This window comes from Platalea leucorodia (genome assembly GCF_965183815.1).
Source record: "Platalea leucorodia genome assembly, chromosome: 3".
NCBI lineage: Eukaryota > Metazoa > Chordata > Aves > Pelecaniformes > Threskiornithidae > Platalea > Platalea leucorodia.
The window spans coordinates 87964518-87977414 of NC_138825.1; the positions used below are offsets into that span (position 1 = coordinate 87964518).

Here is a 12897-nt window from a genome sequence, read left to right on the forward strand (position 1 = left end):
AGCTGTATTCCTGGTTTATATAAAAAACTGAGGCGTGTTTCAAAGTGATGTTTTTTCTGCTATTGTGTGAAACTAATCTTTCCTTTAGTACATTTAAAAAGAAAGTTTCCATAGCACAATTTCTACATAAATAAATGTATAGACAAATGTACCTTTCCAAACCTTTTTGCACCCTCCATTTTGGTCAAGAATCAGATGCGAATATGCCTTTTGCGTTATTTTTGCTTTATAACATCAAAGATTGGTGGGGGGGAGGTGTTAGGATGTGTGAAGCTACTAATGGGGGAGGGGGAACATTGTTCTTGGTAAGGGTTGACTTTTCCCTCTACTTTAAATTTCTTTTTTGTGGCAGAACTAAGCAAACATTAATCTTTGAGGCTTGTCAGCAGTACTGACTGTTAAAATCTCTAAAAATCTTTTAAAAAAACTGGTTTTGTGGGATTTTTTTTTTTTTAGCTTGTAAAATGTCTTATCAACTTCGTGGTCCTCTGAAGAAAAGTCTCTGGTTTAAAATTCTGTGATGGTTTCCCTTTCATGCATAAATTAGTTCTTCCATATTCTGCTGCTGAAGTTTGTTTCAAGGTTATGAAGAGGACAATAGCGACAGCAGTAATGAATTATGGCCTTAGTCTTGTTTCAAGATAAGCTGCACATTTTCCTATTAGAGTTTGGACTACCCATTCATCCTTCAAATAGAAAATGTGTTCTTTTAACACGGCTTTAAAATTTTGATGTTACAAATGTCATCTTTGAATGTATTTGTATTGTAGAACTTTGCTCTGCTTATTTTTATTGGAGGACAGGATTATACTTCTTCAACATTTTCAGTGACATTATATTTTAGGTGTATGTGCAGATTAACAAAGCAGCAGAAGATGAAAACACAAAAAAGCTGGCTAAGGATTTCTTTAGAAAACTGGAGGAACACGATGAGCAGACATTATCACTTTGGAAACAATTTAGAGACTTCAGTATTGAGGAATACATCCGAATTTATAAGGTACGAATCATCCACTGCTTCTTCTCTGTTGTTGGTAAAATGGTCTTTTTTTAATCTGTTGCTCCACCAATCTGATTGACAGTGCATAGCACCTTTTCATCCAAGAAACTGCCAAGCAGTGAACTGACTTAGCAACAGAGGTTGCTGTAATGTTGTCAATTCATTGCCTTTCCAGTAAACTTTACAGCGTTGCGGGGAAGATGTTTCTAAATATGCCAGGTTATGCTCCATTCTGTTTGGAAAAAGCAGTGTAGTTGATTTAACATCCAAGCAGACCATCACTTTACTAGCTGACAGCCTAGATACGTTTTGTTTAACGGAGTCCGTGTAATTGACCCTTTGACTACTTCTCCCTTCTCAGAAGCCCTGAAGTTAGGAGTATGGTGCTAGGCAACAAAGCAAATCAGTGTTAGATAAATACTGTTCAGTTTTGCTTTATCTTTGAAGACAGCACCAACCCACTAAATTTAACAGTTTCCATGTAATAAATTTTATTAGGAAATAACTCTGTTTTCACACTTGTAATCTAATGTTATAATGCAGAGCTGTGTATGTTACATATTAAATTGAGTGTAAATAATTATAACAGCAGGAGTTTACAATAGTAATCAGTGCATAAGTTACCTGCAGGTTGAGTTGAGCTAATATACGGCCATCTGTTGCATACTGTAATCTCAAGAATGGAGCTGGTGTCCACTGTTTCGTGGGAGATGTTTGCAGCACTGACCACAAAATGAATCTTATGAATTTGGAAAACAGGAGTGAGATACGCCTTCTGTCACTGAATCCAGTCTCTTGGTATTAATACTATGTAGTCTTACTCAAGAGTCCATCTGAAAACCAGCTAGTGTTTTTCTTTCCCCCATTCTTGCAATGAAATTCTGGAATGGGTGCCCAGTTTTGACAGGCTTAGACTTTTTTTTTTTCCCTAACTTGCAGCTCCAAAGAATTTGTGACTCGTCCTATATCACGTCCTCCTTCTAGCATTAATCTTTACTTAAAGTTGCACTTTTCCATCTCCCTCCTCTTGATGTATTTGTAGAAATTGGTCATGTCTTCTTTCATCCTTGATTACAAAGTTGATAGAGAAGTGGCCTGCCCCTTCCTCAGTAATCCAGATAACCTGGCTGTGCTTTAATTTCTTCCCTGAAACACATCACTGGATTCATGCTAAGTACTCCAAGTTAAGATCTCCCAAGTGAGACACAGGCTAGATAACTCTAGTGGAAAGCTGACCTGTTAGGGTAAGCGGGTATTGGGCTGTGTATGCAGCTGCATCATGATGGTCACTCATCACTGATCACATGGTGACTGGTACAGCTAGATCTTTCTCTCCTGATTCCTTTTCAGCCAAATAAGTATCGAGCTGATGGACAGCTGACAGCTTTGTTGCACTCTGTTAAAAACCTTGTCTTTTGTACTATTACGTTTTACCCGGTTTTGGCAGTTAAGGTCATCCTATGTCTCCTAGGTGAACCCTCAGCCTTCTTAGTAATGGTGATTTCTGTGTGCTTAGCAGTGTTTGTGAGCAGCTCCTGCTTTTTTAGATTTCTTTTAGCATCCTTTTGAAATAGGATTGGTTTCAAGTCCAAGTAACTTCTCTGTAGTCCACTGATTTTGCCTCCAGCACAGCAAGTTAGAGACCTACCTCAGATTTTTTGTACTAATTGCTCTCTCCAGTTTACTTCTTATTTCTCATGAACGTTATATTGAACACTGTATTAAACTCAGGGAGAATAATTCTAATGCAGAAATCGATTAGATCAAAATCCAAACATCCTTTCCTTTTAGCAATGAAGTGACATTTCCTGGAATAAAATTAATCTTTGCACTCTATCTGACCTGTGACACAGACCTATCATCTGACTTAATTTGAAGAAATGATTAGCCTCAATCTAACAATGTGTCCCTTCTTTGATATTCTTGGAACTTTTCAGCGTCTAGGAGTGCACTTTGATGAATATTCTGGAGAATCATTTTACCAAGAGAAGTCCCAGGAAGTTCTAAAGATGTTGGAGGATAAAGGACTCCTTCAGAAAACAATGTATGAACTCATTATTCAATCTGTTGGTGTAGTTCACTTAACAATTCAGTTGCATTTCAAATGAAATATGATGAGTGAGGTGTGTACGCCATCTAAAGGGAAGAGTTTTCTCTAGATAGTTTTGGTAGCTGTTCTAGTAGAAGGCCAACAGGATTTGTGCAATCACAGCTCAAAATTGAGCTTGCCTTTTCTTGTGGCTAGCACAGAAGCCTGGCTGTGACAAATTAGGTACAATGACAGTGTTCAACTCCTAGTGGCCTTTTAGGCTGTTAATTAGTTTGGCAGCTGCACGTGCCATTTAACGAGCAGAGTTAGATGAGATCCTTGCCTTGATGTGCTTCCTGGCTGAACTGGGACAGAAGCTGTAGTCATGGAGTGCACCAGAATGTGGGCAGGCGGCTCCCTGGCATCAGCAGTGGTGACAACAAACTTAAAGGAACGGTCTTAAAAAGACTTAAAGGATACAGTCATTCAAAGAAAAGAATGAGATTGTCTAGAGTGAGGGGGTTCTATGGTAAGAGGCCTTCATTTTGGTTCTGACCTCTATCTTACCTGAACTTTACCTGTATTTTGGATCTGGCTTGCAGTTACTTCAGTGTTTTCTCTCCACTTACAGAACAGGGACAGGAATTGTGGATCTTTCAGAAAAGAAAGACCTCTCATCGTTTTCCACTGTCATGCGTAGTGATGGGACATCGCTTTATATAACAAGGCAAGTAAGGCCATCTGTGTTTCTTGCCATTGATTTTGCCAGTAAACTTTTGTACATGATTACATTTGTAACTGATAGTACAGATTTGGAAGCTTTTTATTTCTGGGATGGAACACCTTGACAAATGAGTAATTGTAACTGGAACCAGCAATGTGACTATGATGGGATGAAAATGGCTCAGGAAAAACAACTGCTTTTAAATACTTTTCTTCCCCTTAAGCAGTCTGTTAGTAAATCTCCTTCTTCCATAAATCATAATACTTTCCGCAGCTACTGACTTTGAAAACAAAGCTGGTATCTCTTAATCTAAGAAACACTTGCCAAATAATGAAGGTTTTAGAAAGACCTTAGCTTAAAATGTTTATTGGCAGTGTGATGCAGAAAAAAATGGCTTGTTCACCCATGTCTTCATTGACTCAGTGGACCACCAGCACTGTACCATCAATTTTATCACTGTTTTCCTGCCTTCTCATCAGTATCCTATAATTCCTCTTGGGTATTTTAATATGGAAGCTTTAACAGTTTCTTTGTGCCAGTAATGTAAATAAATCAGATGTCTAGCCCTTAGGGTAAACTGTGTACAGCTTTTCAGGACAAGGGTATTAGAGAGATACTGCAGTCAATCCTGCACATTAGGGAGCTGCTGAATCCTGTAGCCAGAAGGAGGCAAGGCTGCCACAGCTCCATGCCCACAGTTCCCACCAGCAGTGAGGCTGAGCAGCTGTTCCCAGCAGGCACACAAACACACATACATATATACACAGAGCCAACCAAACAGGGCAACACAGACAAAACCACTCAGACAGCATGAATGGCTTAGTTTTGTTCCCCTCTGGCTGATTAGGGTGAAGGTTTAATAGTGTGAAGCAATACACATGTATGTATGTCGTTCCTGGTGACCCCTGAGGTGGGTTTCAGACTGGAACATGGGGCTTATGGCTCTCCTGTGACAGCCCTGGTTGAGGCTCGAGCAAGTTGTTTCTCTGTACTGCTTTGTGTGTTTGAACATGAGCTTTTTATCATATAATCTAATGCTGAGCACTGGGTTTGTTTTCCAGGAGAGGGTTGTTTCTCTCAAGTCTCACAGTTGATTGATTGTCCCAGTAGGCAGACAGAAACCAGACTTCCTCTGTGCATAAGAACTGTTTCCTCGGTAATTTTTGTAATTGGTTGTTTAAAAAAAAACATTTCAAACACGTCATGTGAACAAAGTATACATGTCCTCTTTTTTTGTGTAAGGCATACATGGATCCCTCTAATCTGGCAGTCCTCTTCCCTCCATAACAGTAGATTATTTTCCCGAGAGGCAAATAATGAGGTATGTTTGAGTGAAAGTCCAAATAGTTTCTCATTATCTCTTTCAGAGATCTTGCTGCTGCTATAGACCGAATGAATAAGCATAGCTGGGATACTATGATTTATGTGGTAAGTAATTCTAGATTCACAAAATACTTTTGAGCCTGACTCTCGCCAATAATCCAGGGGGCCTTTTGCTCCCAGTGTGACTTTGGCACATGGTATTTTTGGCAGTAAAATAGATGCCCTTACTGCCCAGCAACTGTGCCTCAATGTGGCAGTGTTTCTTGGTTCTGTTTCAGTTCATGACCCACAGAACAGTTGAAAAATCAGCTCTGGAGTTATTCGGTGTTTTAAAAATTCATTGTGATTCATTTTAAAGGAATTTGTACTCAATTGACACTGTATTTTCTACTTAAATGTTGTAATTAATATTTAAACAAGTCAGAAAAAGCTGTTAGTGTTATAAGGGGTTGTAAAATGTTAATTTAAAATTTTAGAAATTAATGTTCTAAAATAAATCTAAGTCTAATCTAAAGTCCTGATATCTTATCCGAAATGTAAATTTTTATGGCTTTGAACAGTGCCTTGGTTTCATTATGTAGAAATCGCACATAAAGTACTGCTTAATCAATCTGGAGCAGTTGTAGACAGGGAATCTTTTTATGTTTCTTGGTTTGATTATTTTGCTCTTTAGCAATTCCAGCAGTATCAATGATGAATAGCAGGATTATCTCCTCACTTGCGTGAAACTTCTTTTGCTATAGTATTGCCGAGGACATATCACATGATGCTTTTAAATTTTCTTTTCCCCAGATTTAGAAAAAAACATTTTTAAAACCATGTTCTATTATGTGAAGTCAATTAATGACCCATGAAAAAAATCTGCAGGTTTCTGGCATGTCCTTTGTGATGTGTTTGATAATGCCCATAAATCTTCTCCGGTGCAACTCTTTCACAAGCCAATATAATGTTACAAACACCATGATTCAGGGGAGAGGGAGAGATCAGTAAGCATAAAACTAAATACCCGGACAGTTTAAAGTGCGACTTCTAGTTAAATCACATTCCTCCTTTTGTTTTCAGTCCTCAGGAAGTTGCCACTAACTTGTCATTCCCACAGGTGGTCATAGAACAGTTTTTCATTTTTTATTGTGTTTTTTGGGGGGAGGTTACCTCTACTGACTGGAACATAGTAGGTTCACTGGCATCGAAGAGCAGTGTGGCTGTGAAAGTGCAATGCATTAGGAGTTAAGGAAGCTTCCTGCCTAGTTCATGTGGGTAGGTAATTATTTGTATTTTTTATACCATGAGGTAGTAGGGACCAAGGGAGAAGGAACAATTAGAAAGAAAGAAAATAACTGGTGGGTATTGTGCACAAATTAGGATGGGGGCTGAATGTTAAGCTAATGGTGTGAGCAAGTACAGAAGCAATAGTCTTGAGTTGACTGGCTGCTCGTAGCTGAACTGTTCGCTTCCTTGCCTGGGCCTCTTTGATCTACTCCTGGTCCAAACAGGTAGGCAGCAAAACCGGACTGTGGCGTGATTGATGTCACCATTATAATCAATGTCTCATTCAAGTTGGAAATGACAGATGAGCCCGTCTAGTGCTGTTCTCTCAACCGTGCTAAGGTTGCATGGTTTTTGGATAACATGGTTAGTATTTCTATCATTTCTGACTTTCTGAGGGCTGAGAAAGTGGGTCATAAAATGAGGGCAATAACATGAACTGTTAAGAGAGTTTGTGGGACAGATAGCCTGATGAGGGAACTGCCAGCCTTGCTGAGTTTTGCTGCTGTTTTGTGGCAGTGCTTTGTAGTGGGTTAGGACTTAGTGTTAGCAGAGGCGGGAGGACTTCATGGGTTTAAGTGAGAACACTGATGATTTTAGTCTTTAATTATTAAATACAAATGTATTTCAGAATCCTGATCTCATTACAAGAAAATTATTTAGAGGATCTTGAGTCTTATTTCATAAGATCGTCTTATTTTCATCAGATCAACTTGTTTAAAAGAACATTAAATTGGCTTATTAGTTGTAAGGCTGTAAATCACTGCATTCAGCAATTTATATTTTAAAAAATCCTACTTACTTCATAAAAATGCAGTGATCTGAGCAAAATATTCAAAACATTTAAAAATGTGTGACATGTATTATTAAAGCGGTGCTAAGATTCCATTGAATGTTGCATTCAAAACAGGAGGTGAAAACACTTTTCTATATGAAGGATTAAATATAATCCACACTCTCAGACTGCAAACTTCTCCCTTAAAACTAACCACTTGGACTACATTTGGACATGTATAATTTTGGGGCCTGCAAGGAAAAAAACCTGCCATTCTTCATGATACAAATCTCCTTTTTGAGCATTTGTGTTATTTTTGCCATGCTATGAAGCTATGAAAAAAAAAGTAGTTTTATGAAATGGTAGTGTCTGCAGGTTCGTCTTTTCTAACCTACTTACACATCCATGGTTTGAGTATTACTAGGCAGAGATGAAGTTGTGTGGTACTCCCAGTATTTATTTCCATCCTTCTTAACAAATTTGGTTTTCATGCAATTTTAATTATATGGCTTGTTCAAGCATAAGAAACATGCATTGTTATGCTTCTTGCAGTATCACACAGCATCCCAAAACCACAGGTGTCGATGCTTAGTGTTCAGGTGGCCAGCTGAAACCTGGAATTCAGCTTGTACTGCCTGATAGACATTCTTACCTTGGCCTCTCTTGTAATGTTCTTATTTCAACATGAGTTTAAAGCATTATTAAAAAAAAAAGCATTATTAAAAAAAGCTACTAGATTATTATCAGATCATTTTCTGTTAATGATTTTAAATATCCTTCTGTATGCTATTTCTATATACATTGGTCAAGACAAATAATTACAAACTTAAGTCGGCTTTTAGTTTAGTTTTAGCTGAAAATTCTGCTCTGTGAACAGTCACGAAGAAGCAGTTAAGTTCAGAAGGATTGGAGTCTTTTGTCAGTGAGTATTGTCATGATATATTACAATATCTACTCACAAAAGACTCCAGTCCTTCAAAGAGGCTATTAAATGCTGTGATTGTGGTCCAGGTGGTGAGGGACATGCTGTTGGGCACACAAAATAAAAACCAGTTTTTGTCACAGAATCTATAATCTCTTGTAAAACAGGAGAATAGAGGTGAATTCAAACTGAGAGGGAAGCAGAGGAAACAGTGAGGCAGCATTGGCCAGTACAGTGAGCTGGCCTTAATCTAACCTTTAAAAGATCTCACAATAAACTTTATAATGAGAGAGATCTGGCTTTGTAACAGGTACAGAGAGTGTCTCTCATATGTAAGGTGTGTGGACAAGAGCTTGGAAGGCCTTGTTTGAAATGATGACCACGGCTGTCCATTTATCAGCCTTGCTTGTGAATCGGCACAGGGAGAGGTGATGCATAGGAGCGGAGCAGGTTATGAGGAACAGCGAAAGAGGAGGCAGGTGCTTGAGGCTTGGTACAATGGTAGAGTTGACAAAAAAACACAGATAAGCACTTCACTCAGTGCTCACTCCCTGTCTTGGAACACCAAACAAATAAGGAAACAGAGGTTATTCGGTTATGACTGCAGTGTTTTTTAAGGAGGGATAAAGGAGTCTTTGAGTGATGTAGTCAAAGCAACTAGGTAGGAAAGTGAACTTTGTAACAGCTGTAGCTAGAAACACAAACGAAGATCATTGTTAGACATAAAGAAACTTCCATCACAAACTGTCTTAAGTGATAGAAGAGAGTAATTGGAAGTGGAAGAGAGCACAAGATGCATCATTAATCTGAAAATCTAATCACGTGTACTTTTTTTTAAAGTTATGCACATGACTTATGGTGTAAAGCCCTACAAATGCCGCTGGAGACAAAAGAAACTAGTGGGTTCTGGAGACAGAGAGCTTAAGGAGGTGTTCTGTTTCTAAGCCAAGGGAACCTTAAAGTTTGGTGATACAAAACATGGGAATGTAACAAGAGCAGGAAGGTTCTGAAGTGAAAATGGAGGCATTTTGTTTGATGGGCAGCTCGCAGATTATGTGAAACTAAAGAACGCCAAGGTTTCATTTCAGTTCATGGCTTTGCCTTCATAACCTAGGAATAATCATTTTTGAAAAGGTAGATTACTTTTTCTGACAAGATGCAAAACCCCATTGCCGTAGATTCCAGCTGTTACATTTTTCAAGTCTTGCCTGTCTTCACAAGTCTTAATTCTGCTTGCAGTGACTTACTGGCACAATATCTGTGGTGGTGTGTGTTTGTGTGTTAAAAGCTAATCCTTATCAAACTTGGAGTGTTTCCTAATATGCACCAATTCTATTCCTTAGACAGATAAAAGTCAAAGTAATCACTTTCAACATTTGTTCCAAATACTGAAGCTCATGGGTTATGACTGGGCAGAAAGGTATGTATTTCTGAATCTTAATTATATACCCTTTTTTTTCTTTTCTTTTTTTTTTTTTTTAAAGAATGGGTGATATGTACATTGGCATTTCAGTGGAGTGTTCTTTTGAAGAGAATCTCCTGATTGTGTCCACCTGCCACCACACGGTAGCACATTATATAGGCATTTTGGATGAAACTAAGCTACAAGATGTGTTGCTGGTGTGCAACTAATGAACTCCAGAGTGCAAGGAGACATTTGGCCTGTAGGATCCAACTAGTGCTGGTCCAATAAGGAGGAAAAAATAAAGAAACAAAACCCTCAGAATTGTGTGCAATGTGGGCCTCAGGTCCTCGGCACTAACCTTTTCGCTTTATATGTCTGCTCCTGCTGGTGTGCTTTATTTGTGAAGGGAGACATCGCTGTGTGTTCAGGATGTGAAAAACAGCTCTGTCTCTCATTTAACAGGTCTTTCATAACTGCTTGATGTAAAAATGGGAAAAAGAGAAACAATCTTTCAGAGGTTTTATGGCGTAGCTTCTGGGATATTGTGTGATCACATATTAAACGATTACTTCTTGGAGTATGGTATTTTAGCAGAGATCTGAATCTGAGTTTGAATCATGCTTCAGGCTTGAAATATCTATTGCAGGGAAATGAATCCCCACTGTTACTCATTGTAATTACCAGTCTTGTTAGCAATCTGAGCAAAGGTCAATAATGGATCCACAGACTAAATCATACTCCTCTCTGACAGACTGCATGTCTTCTATGGTTAAATATAGAATTTTAGCCTTCAGGAATATTAGTCTGCCTCCTTTCACAGTGCTTAAAGTTGCATTAAAATTACCTTAGGTTATGGATCCAGAATAATGCTTGGGATTATTGTAAGCAGAAGCAATGAAATGTTTTAATATTAGCAATGATTAATTACACTTTTAGTTTAATGTGGCCACAATAGAATTATTATAACTCCCTTTCTAATGTTATTAACAGATCTGTGTTGCCACAGTAATTTGATCTGTCTCAATCCTGCCTCTCCTCAATTTATTGCAATTTATTGCATTGAGTCCTCTGTACTAAAGCTAGTAGCAAGAGAGGTTCCCAGGAGCACGCAAATGACCAGGTTATCATAATTCTGATCATAATTTTCCCATTATATAATAAGTGTGGAGCTTTGGTTGCTGAAATGAGAGTTACCGATTATATCACCAAGCTTCCCACGTTGGAGTGCTATTTATTCAGCTGTTTATTGCTGTTTCTTGGTAAGAATCCGGCTCTGAACAAACACTGCAAACATTTCTCTTGATTAAAATGTAATTTTAGGTCCTGCTGCTTTTCAACACAGGTGCCAGCATGTGTCTTTTGGACTAGTTCAAGGGATGAAGACTCGGAGAGGAGAAGTAATTTTCCTGGAAGATGTTTTAAATGAAGTTCGCTCAAGGATGTTACAAAACATGGCTTCTGCAAAAAGTTAGCTATTTCAGCTCTTATTAATTTCTTTTGATGTTCTGTGTTGATCAAAAACGTGTTGTCTTTTCTACCCTTCACTTTTCCCTGCATCAGACTAATCGCAGTGATATGCCCTGATCTGTGCACTTTTTGTATCTCCCATAATATAAACAATGTTAAAATAATCCTTTGCAACTCTGTGAACTTCCCTAAATCACAGATTTACAAATTTTAACATTCAGTGAAATTATTTCATTGTGCTTTTGCTCTGGGAAGGAAGTAGCTGCCTTTGGGGGACAACGGTTCCTTTTTTCTGGAGGGAGAAACTAGTCAATAGTGGGGTTGGGGCTGGAGTTCAGGCAACAGTCAGATTTCTTCTAAAGGATTTGTAGCTCTGACGGTTTTCTCTGGCACGATTGACTGTAGCTTGTCTGCAACTACTGCTTTGTCATCCTCCCAGCCTCATGACTGTTTCCAGAATCCCCACGAGGTCACTGCTCTGCAGCAGAATCTGCTGAAGGGGATGTTTGCCTGCACCTCGGGCTGTGGCTCTGAAGCTGTTTTGTCTTGACCCACTCAAGATTCAGGCAGTTCCCGATGAAATGCTGCCCCCTCTTGTGCTTTCTGGAGTGAGGTGCTGAATTGAATCAATGAACTCATCAGGTTAAGTAGTGTGCATCTTCCTTGCTCTGCCTCCTCAGCTTTTTTAATCCAGATAATTTTGCTTGTAAAGTGGACGAGGAGAAGGGGGGCCAGGTGGAATGATAGATTCAAACCAGTTTTACTGCAGAGAGGAATGGAGCTTAAAGCTTCAGTTTAAAGGTCAGTATCGTAGCTGAGTGCAAAGCAAACTTATTTGTATGCTGGACTGAACTGACACAGCAGAGGAACAGACCCATGTTCCATTGCACAAGCAGTAGGCAGGAACAGCTAAAAGTAGTAATGTGTTCAGATGGCACTGCAGCATTCCCCAGAGCTTATCCATTAGATCCTAAATCCCACCTGTGCTTGTAGAAATTTTCCCCCTTATGTCTGAATTCCTGCCTTCCTTCCCATTTCTTAAATTAGAAATCTTAAATCCTTGACTCATAGCAATGACTTCAATGTTTGAAAAGTGTTTGGATACACGGTGGAAGATATTAAAAACTTGTGTGTGGCATCAAAATGCCTCACTGCCATTGAAAAGATTTTGGGATCTGGGCATCTAACAGCCAACGCTAGCTTTAAAAATCATGCTTGTGTGGAGCTGGAGCTGGTTAGTTAAATACCTTTGTATAAACTCTTTCTTTGCTATTAACTGTACACAGTTCTGCTATTTAAGTTTCTGTTATTGGCATCCTTTTTCTACTCATGTCAATGAATCCTGCAGTCCACGTAAATCTTTATAATGCCTATTATTTCCTTTGCTGCTTTACTTTCTCTTAGATAGCTTTGTCTGTGTCTCATCAAGCATCTAAACAAAAGCCTGAATTCTGAGACAGTAGTTCTGTTTTGAAACAAATCTCAGTTATGAAATGTAATAATGTAATCTAAACGTATTTGTCTTTGTGAATGAATAGCCAGTCTGAGACTTCTCAGGGCTATGAATTATCCCCACACTTCTCAAGCCTAATCCTTTATGAGTTTTGTAAATAGCAAAGGTATGAGTAGTGTGAACTACTCAAAGTTGTCTCAGTTGGCTTTGCTGACCTGCCACAAAGGAATATCAAAGCAAAAGACAGAAATCTAAGTATACTAAAACTATACTGCAAAACTGTTTCAGCATAAGTGGTACCATAAGAGACCAGCTGAATTCTCCATATTCTGCAGTTAGTGGGAAATCAGCTGGGATGGGAAATCGTAAGCTGAACTCTGCAAATTTAATAGATTACATATACCACAATAAAAACATGCACTTGGCCCTTGCTAAAGTGGAACAGATTTGCCTTGTGAAAGACTATGATAGGAATCCTCCTTTCTCTCCAGTAGAGACAAACAGGAAGAGGAGACCGTGGTAGAGCGCACCAT

The 12897-nt window shown here is 38.7% G+C and overlaps 1 protein-coding gene across 1 annotated transcript in view; it reads left to right on the top strand.

The window, feature by feature from the left end:
• The window catches only part of RARS2 (arginyl-tRNA synthetase 2, mitochondrial), a 39634-nt gene that overhangs the window by 17900 nt on the left and 8837 nt on the right, over positions 1-12897 (top strand). The window contains exons 9-14 of the mRNA XM_082305274.1: positions 845-1000; positions 2938-3044; positions 3661-3756; positions 5121-5181; positions 9383-9459; positions 10787-10911. Coding sequence (XP_082161400.1) covers positions 845-1000; positions 2938-3044; positions 3661-3756; positions 5121-5181; positions 9383-9459; positions 10787-10911 — 622 coding nt within the window. The remainder of the gene's footprint in view (positions 1-844; positions 1001-2937; positions 3045-3660; positions 3757-5120; positions 5182-9382; positions 9460-10786; positions 10912-12897) is intronic.